This window comes from Mastomys coucha, unplaced genomic scaffold, assembly GCF_008632895.1.
Source record: "Mastomys coucha isolate ucsf_1 unplaced genomic scaffold, UCSF_Mcou_1 pScaffold21, whole genome shotgun sequence".
In the NCBI taxonomy this organism is placed as follows: Eukaryota; Metazoa; Chordata; class Mammalia; order Rodentia; family Muridae; genus Mastomys; species Mastomys coucha.
This window is the reverse complement of record NW_022196904.1, coordinates 161,105,814-161,121,741: the sequence shown is the minus strand read 5'-3', so window position 1 is coordinate 161,121,741 and position 15,928 is coordinate 161,105,814. Positions and strand designations below refer to the sequence as shown.

Below are 15,928 nucleotides of genomic sequence, written 5' to 3'. Positions count from 1 at the left end.
TGCTTTGTGTTGGCCAACTACTCTTGGGCATGGGGCCTACTCTGAAGTGATAACAAATGCCAATTGCAATTCTTGCTTAGGGCTGAGAGCTAGTGTCTACATTTTCTCCTCAATGCTTGGACCCTGTCTGAACTGAGCCTGTATGGGCCTTGTGTGTCCTGCCACAGTCTGAGTTCATATGTGCTTCAGTCCTGCTGTGTCTGGACGACAACTGTTTCCTTGGAGTCCTCCATCAACTCTTGCTCTTACAGTCTTTCTGCCTCCTGTTTTGCGTAGATCCCTGAGTTTTACCAGGGGTGGGATGTAGACAGTTATTAAAGAAATAATATTTAACAACTGTGTTAATGAGTAACATAAAATCAAAGAAACCAGTATAGGGTCACAGAGTGGTAGAGAAGATATTATTAAACACCACAGTTAGAAACCCTTTCAGATTTGGTGGCATCTAAAAGATGGTTAAAATGAGTGACCTACACATGAGCATGTAGGGAAGAATATTTTTATGGAAGAGAAATGGGGTGCAAAGATTCTAGGGAAGTAGGTATGTTGCTGTGTTTGAGAATAAATGGGAGACCTTGGCTGGCATGCAGAGAACAAAGACTTAGAAAAGCAGAAGGGTGCCCTTCAGGAGAAGATGACCAACCATATCACACTAGGTCTGATAGATAATAAGAACAACGGTATGTTCTAAGTATGACTGAAAGATTTGGGAGGAGACAGCAAAGTAATGAAATACTCCAAGTCGCTTTTAAAAGTGTTATGCAGGTTTCTGTATAGATAGAACAGGATGAAAGGGAAAAAACTTGTCTTGAAGCATTTACAGTAATCTAGGTTAAGAAATTGAACTCATACATACACAAGCACACTTACTTCTAGATGCCATTTATTTGTGATGTTTGTAGATTAAATTATTCAAAAACTTTTTTACACTTGTGAGTGCATATACAAGCACCTGGTCCTCTCAGATGAATTGGTTCTAAGGCATGTTAATTAATGTAATCTGGGCTATGGAGATGGCTCAGCTGGTAAAAGGTCAAGGTCGGGTAAAGGTTATCAGTGCTGTCAAGACTAATAGCCAGAGTTCATTCCTTGAAACATCTATGTGGAAGGAGAGAACCAACTTTCAGCTGTCCTCTGATCTCCATGCATACCAGCCTATGTGTGCGCGCACACACACACACACACACACACAATACATAAATGTAAAATTCTGTTAAAAGGTAGAAAGAGGGGCTGGTGAGATGGCTCAGCGGGTAAGAGCACTGACTGCTCTTCCGAAGGTTGTGAGTTCAAATCCCAGCAACCACATGGTGGCTCACAACCACCCGTAATGAAATCTGATACCCTCTTCTGTGTACTCATTTATACTAATAAATAAATCTTTAAAAAAAAAAGCTAGAAAGAATGTTCTGACACTTGAAAACAGTGTTCTTATTTCTACAGGAATATTGTGGCGTGTATGCCCTTCTAAAGATACAGTGAATATAAAATTTTAAATTAAAATATTAATTTTTTTAAAAAGATAACAACTGCCTGAAATAGCAAATGAGATTAGCTCAAATTCCCCATTCTTAGAAAACTAGTGTTCTTATCCTATATAAAGCTAAATCAGTTAGTGTTACCTCCTTGTAACAAAAAAAAAGCCCAAAACACTAGTACAATAATTCAGTAGGATCTATTCAGTTCATGGGATCTAGATGCCAGTGAATGTAAGATTGGTAAGTTATTCTAACTTATAGTCAGAAATCAATGTGGGCACTGTTTAAGAAGGGTGGACTTTAATTGTATCTCATAGTATAAAAGTTTATGCTTCAGTGACCTTTTTGACAGTTTTTAGGAAAGCAAGAAAATACAACTGTTGCCAACATTTAATTCATATAAGTTCTTTTTTGTATGTCTGGTTGCTTAAACAGAGGGAATATGGATTTATTAAGATAAAGTAAAAACACTCAATAGTGTTGCTTGAGATAGAGTTTCTCTGTGTAGCCCTAGCCATCCTGGAACTCACTCTGTAGACCAGGCTGGCCTCTGTTCCAAATATCTGCCTGCCTCTGCCTCCTAAATGCTAGGATTAAAGGTATTTACCACCACTGCCAGGCCTAAAATTTTTTTATAAGTACTGTATATATAATAATACAGTCCTAAAAATCAGTAGTTGGACTAGCCTTTAAAAGTTTGCAGGTCAGTATAATGTTTTCTTTTCAGGGGTAAATATATTCTTATTGACCCCCGCTTTTTTTTGGCAGCATTATAGATCAATCTTAGGGTCGTAACAATTGCTTTTTGTCATTCCAAATTCATTAAGATGATTTGTGAAGAATTAAGTGAACTTCTGAGATACTATTTTTAAGCACTAGACCAGTATCTCAATGAATTAATAAAAATATTATAAAGACATTTGCATTGAGATTGAAAAGGAATCCTAGAGTTATAAATTCTTTTTACAGTTCAGTCAGAAGTCAGGTTTTACATTGCTCATTCATATTCCTATTAATATTTTCTTTCATTAGTATTGATAAGTAATGTTACAGAATTAGTTAGACCACTTTGTAAAAATACATTAAAATGAACCTCTAATTCATCTATTTATGATCTATTATAGCTAGGCAGCTGTTTTCTTGGGTTTTATAATTCCTTATTCTCAGCCCATATAATTGTTATATATTGTAATATCACATTTGTTAATTATTTCCCCAAAGTATTTATGTATCAAAAATCTTCTCAAAATGTTTTTAGATCTTGTACATTTTCTCATACATTAATAAACAACATAGTATCTATTTCAAACAAAACTTTCTATTAAACAATTAGCGTTTCAGTCCTTAGTTTGAATGCTTCAGGCTTATATTTTTTAAAATGTGAAAGAGTTAGAATCTTGTATGGAAGAGATAAAACTCAAACATGGCAAAGAAAGGTTTGAGTAAATATTTTGTATGTAGACAGCAGAAGAAATTCTACTTGAGGTGCTAGTTGAAAGGTGTTTCTTCTCCACAAGATTTGACCTTGTGAATTGACTTATTCTTCTCCAAGGCACTTGAGAGAAAAGACAACGATAGCAGTTACATCTAGAGGCTACTATGGATTGGAGGAGGAGAAGGGAACTGCATGTACTTCAACAAGGCGTCGGTCAACACCTCGAAGTTTGGCAGGTTTGACAAGTGGAGTTTTTGAGTCTATAATGGTTCAAGTTTTGAGACAGGAAGAACAGCTGAGAGCAAAAGAAGAAAAAAGGTAAATGCTAAATGTTAAATGTTCAGATTTACAGGAATTACTTTTAAAAGAACAGCTCCGTTTATATGCCAATATCACATTTTTGGTCCCATTTTAGTAGGGTTCTATATTTAGTAGTAGTGCACTATCAACAAAATATGAATTGTTAATGGACCACAGTGAAATTTGTTTTAAAGTATAGTTTTAAATTGTAAAACAATTATTTTGACAGTATACAAAAATAATTTTTAGAAAAGATATTCTAATTTTCTAGAAATCTCAGGGGATCTTAAAATTACAGCAGTTTTTATAAAGACTTGTATTTTTAGAATGGAATCACACGCCTTATATTACTACCAACTCCAGAAATAATGACATTTAAGAATGACATAGGGGCTGGAATGATGGCTCAGTAAGTAGTTAAAAGCTCTTTCTGATGTGGCAGAGGACCTGGGTTTAATTCCCAAGGACCCACATGGTAGCTCACAACTCTTTAACTCTAATTGCAGAGAATAAAACACCGTCTTTTGGCCTTTAAAAGTATCAGACATGTACATAATACACAGACATAAAACAGCCATACCCATAAAAGAAAAAAAATTAAAGTTTAAAAAACAGAATGACATAAACCCACCTCTGCCATTTCCTTCATTTGTTAACTTGGCTAACTCCTTGTTTTGGACTCTTCAGGAGTCGTGTACTCAATTAGCAGGTACCTTTTTGTGCCCAGGAGCCTAGAGTAATGGCATTACATAATGTTTTATTTGTAACAAAAGCAAAATAGAGCCCCAAGAGGTACATGAAACTCATTTCTGTAATTGAGTAGTGATTTGATTACACCAAATCAAATCTCAAACTATACTAGGAATCTTTGCTGATATAATTAGGATTTGCTAGTGCTAGTTGAAGGCAACTTAAACCATTTTGTTGCTCTTATACTAATAAATGTAACTTGCTTTGCTAATTGTAGGGCTCTCAAACTCAGTCATGATACTTTCAACAATCTTAACATTTTTAGCAGTGATTCATTTCAGACACAACTATGGATACATACCACCACCACCCAACCCCCACGCTTGTACAGAGCCCCAGAGAGTTTTTCTGCTATAGGAAATAGGGATTTTTAGAAAGCATTAAAATTAACCTGACGGTAGTGCATAAATTGATTGGAATGGAGTAACCAAAAAATTGGCAGACTGGTGGAAGACAATGCCTCCATTACTAGTTAGCAAGAGCAGAGAGCGATGAGATTGCTCTGGGAAGCCCTGATAAGACCTTACACCTTCCTTAACAGAAGTAGAGCAAGGGCGCAGCTGGGTATGGTAGCGCTTGCCTTTTAACCCCAGGCAAATGCAGTATAGTATTTACCGTATTAACTGTTAAATGAGAGCCAGGCTTAGCTCTCTACATGTGTAGTCAATTTGTCACGGAAAATAAAGTAGTTTGCCCAAAGTCACATTGTTTTTGACCAGCTCTTATGCCTGTGTTACGAAGCAGTACACCACCCTGTGATTTGGAAAAAAGTCAGAATAGCAAAGAAACTAAGTTTGAAAATGAGAAGAGACAGAGAGCTTGTCTAAAAATAAATGTATTGAGATGATAACACGTTTAAGCATTAAGTATGAATGTATAGTGAGAAGCTAGAAATAGTGCCAAGTCATGTTTCCTTTCAGCCTTACATGAATTTATGTGTACTCTTGCCACTAATAAACAGAGAACAAGCCATGCACCACCACACCCAACTCCCATGTGTTTTATTATTTAATTGTAAGAATTCTTTATATATTCATGATACAAGTAATTTGCCAGACAAATATGACTTGTAAACATTTCTTCAAAACTGGCTTGCCTGTTTTCAGTGTATATTAAGAAGAAAGTTTTACCTTTGATGTTCAGTTGGTTTTTTAAAAATTATACAATTATTGTGAACTATATAAAAAACTATAGACAACTGGGGTTATAACATTTTTTTCCTTCAGAAATTTCTAAGTTTACATTTTATGATTATATTTATTGCATAATTGAAGTTAAACTTTTGTGTGTAGTGTGAGAAAAGAATAAAACTAATTTAGTTTTATCAATATCAGCAAAACCAACCTATTATTTTTCCACTGAATTCTTTATGCATCTTTATTGAAATTAATAGAACAAGCATTTGTGAGTTATTCTGAATTCACTTACATATAAATACATTTCAGCTATTTCTACTTAATTTGATGACTATTTATATAATACTGTTACTGAGTACTATTTGAATTCAACTTTACACTGTAAGCTTTAAAATTAGGTAATGTGAATCTTTGAACTGTATTTTTTATTATTTTCATATTTGCCTGTATTATGATCTTTACTTTTCCATGTAGTTTTAGAATATAGTAAGTTCCTATATAAAAAAAATAGTCTGAGGGGATTTTGATTAATATTGCACAGATATTACTGATTAATTTTTGGTAATTGTTTTCTCTAGTTTCTCTCCATAATATTTTGTACTATAAGTCATTTTAACTTGTAATTATGTAGAAATTTGTAGTTATGTAGTATAGTAACCTTTTGTCTATTTCTTAATTCTGTCAGATTGCACTTCATCTAATGTAAAATGTTACTACATACTTGTAATTTTTAATTATGAAAATTAATTCATTATTGTACAAATTAGCTGGGCATGGTGGTATACATGTGTAGTCTCAGCACGTGGAAGGAGCTGGTAGGAAGATCAGAAATTCAAGTCATTCTTGGCTACACTGGGAGTTTGAGGGTCAACATGATGTATGTTGGTTTGTGTTGTGATCCTGTCTCATAAAACCAAATTTGGGCTAGGTAGAAGGCTTAGTGGGTAAAGTGCTTGCTGGTGAAGCATTAGGACCTGAGTTTGATCCTTACCACCTGCATAAAAAGCTGGGTGTGGCAGCACACATCCAGTACTAGGAGGCAGTCAGTCAAAGCAATTGGTGAGCTCCAAGCTCAGTGGGAGACCCCTGCTTCAGAAAAATAAGTTGGAAAGTGATAGAGGAAGACACACGATATCAATCTCTAATTTCACTAAGCACATACTCCCCTGCACACATCTGCACATACACATGCATGCACACATTCAGATACATACATGCACATGCACACGCACGTGCGCTTTTAATTTTTAAAAAGAAAAACAAGAAAGAAAAATTGTATTATATTAACAGACTATATTGACTTTAGTGGTAGTGTATGTTGTCAGCTGTTTGGGCTGATATCAGCAAAAAAGCTCTTCCATAAAATGTGTACTTAGGTAGAATATTTTCTCACTACCATTTCATGTTTTTATTCAGTAAGAGACCCTTTCTCCATAAAATGAGGTGAAGTGCCTGATGTGATGGCATATGCCTTTAGTTCCAATATTTGAAAAGCAGAGACAGGTGGATCTCTGTGAATTACAGCCCACCCTGTTCTACATAGAGAGTTCCAAGACTGCATAGTGAGACCCTGTATCAGACATATCAACCAACCAAACACCAGAACAACACAGGAACAAGATGGAGCACAGGAGAGGAAAACAGTCAGCATTAACTCTGTCCTCACAATGACACAGGCATATAATATGCACATAATAAAATATACTGTACATATTAATTGATCAGTTTGGTGTTTGAGTATTTTATTGAATACTGTAGCATATATGCCCATCAAGAATGTTGCCCTGTAGTTTTCTTTTTTGTTGTTGTCCTTTTATTAGTTTTGATATCGGAGTAAGACTGGCTTTGTAAAAATGAATTTAGAAGCATTTCTTCCCTGTAGTTCTTCTTCATAGAATTGTTTGAGGGAGTAGTTTCTGGTACTCAGGAAGGAGATATAAAAAAATTCTTTTGAAAGTGTGACATCTCCCATTGAAGGGCTCAACTCAAGCTAAGGAAGGAGCCAAAAGAGTAAAATACATACTTTCTGATCAGTTCTCAGGGGTCTCCATTGACTGAACTCGAGGGCACCAAGAAGATGAGGTTGTCTATAGATAATCTTTACAGCCAAGAGTGGGGTAAATGTAGAGGCAAACAAAAGATACTTGGTATAGTATCTTTAAATTGTTCATATCTAAAATTAATGAAAAATGTACAAGCTTACTTCTTAAGACAGCATTACTGCAGGGCCTTTGATGGTGAATAAATAATATTGCCATCTATTGAATTGTACAGGTTAGAAATCTGGAGTTCATTCTAGAAATGTTCCTATTTCTTACATGCATTTTGAATACACCCCAAGATTATGCCAGTTTATTTCCCAAGTATCTTTCATGTTTATATGTCTTTTTTATCTGACTTCATCTAGTTCGTTTATCCTTCACTTAACAAAGGAGATTGTTTCTTTATTGGTTTAACAGTTATGCTCTACTCATTCTAGTGTGTTTTACACATTAAACTGTATGAAAGCTGGGGGTATAACTGAGCTGGTAAATTTATAGTTAGATGTCTTTAGGAAAATACCGACAGGACATCAAGCAGTTTGTGTTAATTGGTGATTTAGAAAACATCAGTATAATAAGTCAAAGACTTAGAAAATTGAGTTAGGTTTAGTTAATTTATGGTTGCTAAAATAATCATAATACTATACCAACCACTTCATTTTATTTCTCATGGTGACCTTGAACCATTAAAGGAAGAATATATTTTGTAGACCTTATTTATTGAACAGAAAGCTATACAATATTTTTAAAAGATAAAGTTTGTTACAAGAACATATTGTCTCTCCTTTCATAAAATCTGTGAATCTAGAATCTAGGTGTGTGTGTGTGTGTGTGTGTGTGTGTGTGTGTGTGTGTGCATTTTGTTTTAGTTTCTTTGTCTTATGGGACAAATGCTGAGTGAGATCTTAGGCATGCATCATCTTACTCAGCCTAGAACATGTTACCAGATAGTAGTTTTGATATCTTGTTGTATTAAAAATCCTCTCATGTTACTTTTTATAAAACTTAACGTTTCAGTTGCCAGAAATTGTATCCTTTACTATCATTGTTTCGCATACCTGTATGAACTAGCTCATCTTTTGATTTAGAAATCACCATAATTAAAGCAGTAAGTAGTTTCTACATGTTTGTAAAATAAAAAGTTCAACTTTCTAATTTATTTTCAAATTCTCTAATGAAAAATAGCAGTGACACTTGACAGTTATCACCCTGTATTTTTATAGCTTTCTAGTCTTTTGCTAATTTCTTTTTATAAGATTTATGTATTTTATGTATACAAGTATTCTATCTGCATGTACACCTGCATGCTAGAAGAGGGCATCAGATCACATTATAGAGGGTTGTGAGCTACCATGTGTTTGCTGTGAATTGAACTCAGGACCTCTCTGGTAGAGCAGCCAGTGAGCTGAGCTATCTGAACCACTGAGCCATCTCTCCAGTCTGCCTTTTGCAAATTTCCCATACAAATCCTGACAATCCAGATCAAATGCCAAAAGCTTTTTATGCTCCTAACTATTCACATCTAAGGTGAGGGCATGTGACCAAGTATGTATTTGTTTAGTGGAACTGCTGAGACAGAAGACAATATATTTTGGCACAAGTGGTAATAGGAGTTTCTAATTATTCTAGGTTCTTATTTTCAGAAGTGCGAAATACTACTAGAAGTCTAATTTTTCTGGAGAAATACATAGATATAATTTAGGTTACTTTGTGCTTCTTATTTTTTAAATCTGTGCCTCTGATCCTACATAGGGCTTCTGTAACTTTCCTATTAAACTTTAAATTCCTTTTTGTTTTAATGTTGAGATTCTGTTGTTAACAGAGAAGTTAAAAACCTGGCTGATAAATTTGATATGAGTGGTTAATGTTCCTAAAATATAAGATATATATTACTTATTTTAAAATGCAAATAAATGCCTTAGCTCCCCTTTGTTATGCCTTCAGCTTGCTTCCCTTGGAGTTTTTCCTTAAAGGATATTTTTTAATGGAAGCTTCTGTGTATCTACTGGATTGTAGAATCTTGAAGAGAGAGGTCTCTATTTTTTCCTCCATTATAATAAGCATTCACTAAAAGTTTGTAAAACAAGTGATACTTTCAAATGTGATTTTTTTTTTAGTAAAGCAATGTTCTTTGTAAATTATGCATAGTTAAAATAACTATAGAGTTTCTGTTACTGTTTCATACAGTAGCAGGTAAATGTAAGAAACAGGCCTATAAGAAACATTTTAAAAAATGAGAACTTACCTGGAAAAAAACAAGGGCCAGTTGTTTTGTCTATTTGATTTTTTTTTAAATGAGTAATTGTGATCTTTATGATTCCTAGTCTTTTAATATTTCCCCAAACAGAAGGCTTAGAATCATGAGCTAATGTTCTAAAACCATATACTGCTTTCTTTTATGTATTTATTTAATGTATGAGTGCTCTGTCTGCATGTATGCCTGCAAAGCAGAAGAGGGCATCAGATCTTATTATAGATAGTTGTGAGGCACCATGTGATTACTAGGAATTGAACTCAGGACCACTTTAAGAACAGTCAGTGTTCTCAACTGCTGAGCCCAGCTTCCTCTTAATCTACTACTGTGTCTTTCAATTAGTTTTTGATGAGCTGGTTTTAAAAGTCTGTCTTTATCTGGGGAAAATATGGAAAGCTTCAGCCTGCCTGCCTGTCTTCCCCAGGAAACCCCCTTTGAGACACTGTCTCAGTATGTACCTTTGACTAGTTAGTAACTTACTATGTAGACTATGACTGCACTTGCTTCTGTTTCCCCAGTGCTGGATTAAAGGTGTGAGCTACATTGTCTCGAAAAAGCAGGGGGATGGGGATGGGGGAATGGTTCCAGTGTTTAAGAGCACTGGCTGCTCTTGTAGAAGACCTAGGTTCAATTCTCAGCACCCAAATGGACAGAGGCCCACAAGCCTCTGTAATTTTAGTTCCCAATAGACAGTGCCACCTTCTGTCTTCCACAGGCATTAGGCACACAAGAGATTCATATGCATACAGGCAAAATACTCATATATACTAGATAAATTAAAAATTGGTAGATTACATACATTATCTGTAGAGCTCTAGATACTAAGGCTCTCCCTTTCCCTATTTACCACATTGTTGAGAATCAGTTGAAAGACTCCACAGTCCTGTTTTTAAGCCCAGAATGTAGTACTTAGCAGGAGGCAAACAGGAAGATTTCTGCAAGGTCAAGGTTAGCCTGGAGTGTATAGTGAACTCCAGGCCAGCCTGCTAAAATGAGACCCTATATTGAACAAAACAAGAAAGCAAGCAACCAAAACCTATAGCAATCATGTGCTCCTCCCCCCTTCTAAACTCCTCCTTAAGTGAAGCCAAAGTCTTCTAGCATCCTCCCCTGAACAATACAATTCATGATGAGTAGCATTGTGAACAGTATCCCTTAAATAACTGCACATAGAGCATATAGAGTTGTCAGCATCATATTTCAACTGCATGGTGACTTGACCTAACAGAATCTATATATTATATCATTGCTTAATTTCTTTCCAAGAGTAACCAATAGATGTTGACCTTAGTCTGCCAAGTAAACTCTACACTTAGACTCTCTTACACCGACCTGCTGTGGAATTCTACAGAGGACGTCTGCTCATCATTCTATGTGTGTTCTTTAGTGTCTCCATTAGGTGAATAGTTTCAGAAATTACTATGTCACTAACCTAATAACCAAAGATTTTGACAAGAACAGTCCATAATTTTTTGATCTGCTTAAATTTCCTCTTTCATTCTTTTCCTAAGCACTGGTTACTTTTCTTTCCATCTCTTCAGAAACATGTAATTTTTCTTTATCCATACAAGAACAATTCATTGATATTTATGTATTGCCTCTAGAATACCATGATTCTATTTTGTTCCCTTTCTCTACTTGGGGCTCATTATTGTTATTATCACTATTATTATCATTATTTTATTATATATTCTAGTATTTGGTATTCTTTTATAGGAGTTGAGCATACTTGATTCAAATAAAAATTAAAAATTTAATACTCCTAGAATCTGATACTTTGAAGTTCTGACATAACACCACAAATGGAAATTTTCACACCTGATGAAATTTACACTCAACTTTAAAAAGTTTGTATGGGTTGAGTTCAGTGCTTGGGCTCATTAAAATGCTATTTTGCATAAAACTACCTTCAGTCAACATGTATATGATACATGTAGAATATAAATTAATGTCATGTTTAAATGTGGACTCCATCTTCAAGATACCTTAAGTATATGCAAAAACTATGAAATCCAAAACTTTTTGTCCCCAGCATTTCCAATAAAGATATTCAGCCTGTGAATTCATTCTTTGGACAAAGACATGGTATTACACATTTTGTTTTGTTTTAATTATATTTTTCACTTATTTTTATTTTATATGTATATTTTGTTTGCATGTATATATGTACACCATACATGTACCTGGTGCCTGTGAAGGCCAGAAAAGGCTGTCTGATCCCTTGGAACTGAAGTTACAGAGGTTTATGAACTGCCATGTGGGTACTGGGAACTGAACCTTTGTTTTCTGTAAGATGAGCAACTGCCCTTAATTGCTAAGCCATTTTACCAGCCTTGAATTTCTTTTAAATGTGTGGGATGTGTATGGGAGCGACAGAACAAGACAGAGATGGGATCATGCATTCCATATAGCATATATATGTAAGACAGAGGACAACTCAGTTACTAAGTCGTGTCCCAGGCCCTTACATTTTGATTTTAAAATATAAATTTATCATAAATGTTGTTAAATTTTGCTTGTGTGTACAGTTACATAGAGATCTCTGGACATAGGATCTGAGAGGATTTAATAGCCAATAATTTAATTTACAGTGAGTTCATGGTCAAAGGTTATACTGAAAAGGTTGATCAAACACAGAGACAAGTCAACCACTCTTTTTACTTATCATAGTAAGTAAACCAACTTTTTAATAAGTATTTGATATTCTAACATATACAGGATCTTACAACAGCCTTTTAAGTTTAATTCAACTTTATGGGAAATGAAAAAAATTCTGTATACTTAGCAGCAGAATTTTGAAGATACAATTCTGTTTAACCTAATTTATAAGGTTAGAGAAACTTCGTTTAATGGTAAACAAATAGAATCTGTACTTTGAATTAGAAAAACAGAATCTTCAAATAATGACCTAGCTCATCTTTAGGTTTTTAATTTTTTTTTTATTTAGTTTGTAGATTTTAATATAGTCATATATTACTGTTAGGGCTTCTAGTGAAAGAGAATAGTCTCAAGCTAAAGAGACAGCTCAGCGGTTACTAGCACTGGCTGCTCCTCCAGAGGCCCGAGTTCAGTTCCCAGCAACCACATGGTGGCTCACAACCATCTGCAATGGGATCTGATGCCTTCTTGCATATAGGTGTACATGTAGATAGAGCACACACATACACACACATAATAACAAGATAATTTTAGGGAGGAAGGGAGGAGAAAGGGGGTGGGAGAGAAAACAGTCTCAATAATCAACCGTTTCTTGCCATTTTTAGTATAGCAATAGATATTGATGCCTGTATGAAAAAAAAGATTTTGTTCTATTGGAACTGTTTCCATTTGTAGAAAGGTTGAATGTTCTATTTTTGTCTTGATCATGACCTCTTTTGCCTCATCTTTTTGTTTTATTTTGTTTGGTTATGGTTTGGGGTTTTTTGTTTGTTTGTTTTTGGTTTTGATTTTTTTTTTTTTTTTTTTGAGATAGGATCTCACTGAGTAACTCTGGCTGTCCTGGACCTCATTCAGTAGACCAGGTTAGCTTTGAACTCTCAGAGATCCATCTGCCTCTACCTCTTTCATGCCCTGCCTATATCGTTTTGTATTGATAGTTTAGCTATCATATTTTAACACCAAACTAAACATTCCTTTTTGATTAATATATTTACCCATATGATTAACAGTTTATTCCTAATCATGCTTGTATAATTTCTTTCTGTGATCATTTTTAAAAACTCCATTAAAGTATTTTCCTCTGCATTTGTTTCCCATTCACTGACCTGTCTTTCCTTGCTACCTCTAATTGCCATTAATCCCATTTAGTGTGTGTGTGTTTTTTTTTTAATCTGAAACGTTTTAATTTTCATCAGTAAAAGTTCCAATTTGTTTTTGACTTTTGGTTTTGGTTTTTGGTCTTGGGGTTTTGTTTCCAAGACAGGGTTTCTCTGTGTAGCCCTGGCTGTCCTGGAACTCACTCTGTAGACCAGGCTGGCCTAGTCAGGCAAAGATTTGCCTGACTCTGCCTCCCAAGTGCTGGGATTAAAGTGGCCACCACCACTTGACATTGTTTTGTTGTTTGTTTGTTGAAATACTTTCCAAGTTAAATGAGTTTTGTTATTAATGTTTAGTTTTGTTTTCTGTGTTTGAGACCAGCTCTCACTAGATAGTCCTGGCTAATCTAAAATTCACTATCATAAATCAAACTAGATTTAAACTTGTAGCAATTCACCTGCCTCTTGCCTTCAAGTGCTGGGATTACAGGCTTGTGCCACACACACCTACTTTAAGTGAACTACTTGATCATGCCAAAATATAGCTTCAGTAACTATAACAGTGTCTGGTAATTCTAGCATCAGTATCATTATTTGTTAATTTTTTGAGAAATTTCAAGCTATGTAGTTTATTTACCCCGACTCCTACCCTTTAACTCTGCCCAAATTTACCTCTATTAAGCTTTTCCCTCATTTTCATGTCTTCTTTCTTCTTTCAAAATAACCTGTTGAGTCCAATTTGCGCTGCCCATGTATATACTGTTGGGTATGTAAGCAGCCAGTGTAGAATGGCCAACCTACCAGGGGCACACTCTTTAAGAAAACTGACTCTTTTGCCCTGGGCACCATCACTTGTGTGTAGCTTACCAGTTATGGGTAGGGCTTGTGAATCCTTTCCCCTCCGTGCTAACATGTTGACTAGCTTGCACTTGTATAGGTCTTATGCCAGCAGTCACAGCTCCTATGAGCTCCTAAGTATAACATTACTGTCATACTGGCCTCCCTTACCCCTCAGTCTTACTGTCCCTCTTTCCAGCCTCTCCTCTACAGTGGTCCCTGAGTATTGGGGTGGGGATATGATGTAGTGTCCTAATTATGGTTGAGCATTCCATTGACAACATATTCTCTGCATTTTGACTAGTTGTGAATTCCTGGTTTGCTGTCATCCACTGCACATCTCTAATGATGTCTGATAACTACTAATCTGTGGGCAGAGAGAGTGATGGATTTAGAAGGCAGTTTGATTGACTCTGTCCATTTAGCAGAATAAGTACAAGTTCATTCCTGGGACCTGTGAGTTCCCCAACCAGGGGTAGTTGATCAGATTGGCGATCCAGGCCTTCATTTTCTCCTGTGGAGCAGGCTTTAATAAACCCAACCAGAGCCGGGCAGTGGTGGCGCATGCCTTTAATCCCAGCACTTGGGATGTAGAGGCAGGCGGATTTCTGAGTTCGAGGCCAGCCTGGTCTACAGAGTGAGTTCCAGGACAGCCAGGGATATACAGAGAAACCCTGTCTCAAAATAAAATAAAATAAAATAAAATAAACCCAACCAGAAAGTGACTATTTATCCCCATTTCATTTGTATCATCAGTAGACCCATGAGCATATCTCGCTATGGTGCTTATTATTATTATAGTTCACAGGTTCTCATCTGGGGGAGACTGTTGACTTGTTTACCCAGCAGCCTACATAAAACCTTCCAGTACTATGTAAACCAGCAGGAGGGAAGCACTCTGCTCAATACCAACTTGATTCTCCATGTCCTGTGACCTATAGTGTCTTCAGCAATAGGGCCATACTACTAAGTTCTAATAGGCAACCAAGAGCAGTGTCAATGGTGTGTATTGCTTTGAGGACCTCTGGAATACCTCTGAGTATCAACTCAAAGGGAGGGGTTACATACCTGGCAGTGGGCATTTTATTTGGCAATGTGTGCCTTTGCCAAGAAGCAAAATTCCCTGTGTAGGTTAACTAATTAAATGCTTATAAAATGGGTTTCCATATGACTTTTCAAATATTCTTACTGCTAATTATAAATAGTGCATGCCTCTTGGCAGTCTGTTCCTGATTTTTTATTTTAGCTTTCTTCATCTATAGAATCGTTATTTTTCTTAGTGTGTTGTTTCTTCTGGACAGTCCTTAAACATTCATGTTGCAGGACACATGGAATAGCCTAAACACTGAATCATGGATGCTTTGGTCTTAGGCTTCTGGCCATTGTTTAAGGGTTTTCTGACAATACTATGAGACAGAACAGTTTATAGTTTCTTTCTTTCTTTTTTTTTTAAAAAAAACTTTTATTGCATTATGATTAGAAAAGTTACATGATTTCAATTTATCTGAATTTGTTAACATTTAAAAACATATTTCAATTAAATATAATTGAATTACATTCTTGTTTCCCATTTATACCACTGCTCCTCCCAGAGACCCCCTCTTCAATACCTACAATATCTTTTTTGTCATATACCTTAAAATTTATAAAATATTATAACAATAAGAATAAGTATTATAAAAGTTGTTTGATATAAAACCACAGTCAATTTAACAGTCTTATGTAGGTGCTCGTCTACAGCAATAGTAAAAATACATTTTTCTCAATATAAATTTTAAATAACTCCAAACATATTAACTGTATACTTAAAAATAATACATCACTACTACTATTTTCTTAAATGAAGATGAATATATAAAGCCTTTTGTTTGTGTTGTATTTAGTAGAGTTTAAAATCTTGGCTCTTACTGTGGTACAAGCCCAACATAAGAACAATTTTTA

The 15,928-nt window shown here is 35.3% G+C and overlaps 1 protein-coding gene across 4 annotated transcripts in view; it reads left to right on the top strand.

Annotated features, from left to right (window-relative positions):
* The window catches only part of Kiaa2026 (KIAA2026 ortholog), an 87,345-nt gene that overhangs the window by 15,093 nt on the left and 56,324 nt on the right, over nucleotides 1-15,928 (top strand). For 3 of the 4 annotated variants that reach the window (XR_004123549.1, XM_031390067.1, XM_031390066.1), the window contains exon 2: nucleotides 3,031-3,231. The exons of the other annotated variant lie outside the window; for it this stretch is intronic. Coding sequence is in view for 2 of the 3 variants with exons in the window: in XM_031390067.1 (XP_031245927.1) it covers nucleotides 3,031-3,231 (201 nt within the window). In the remaining variant the exon portion in view is untranslated. The remainder of the gene's footprint in view (nucleotides 1-3,030; nucleotides 3,232-15,928) is intronic. 4 annotated transcript variants of the gene reach the window in all.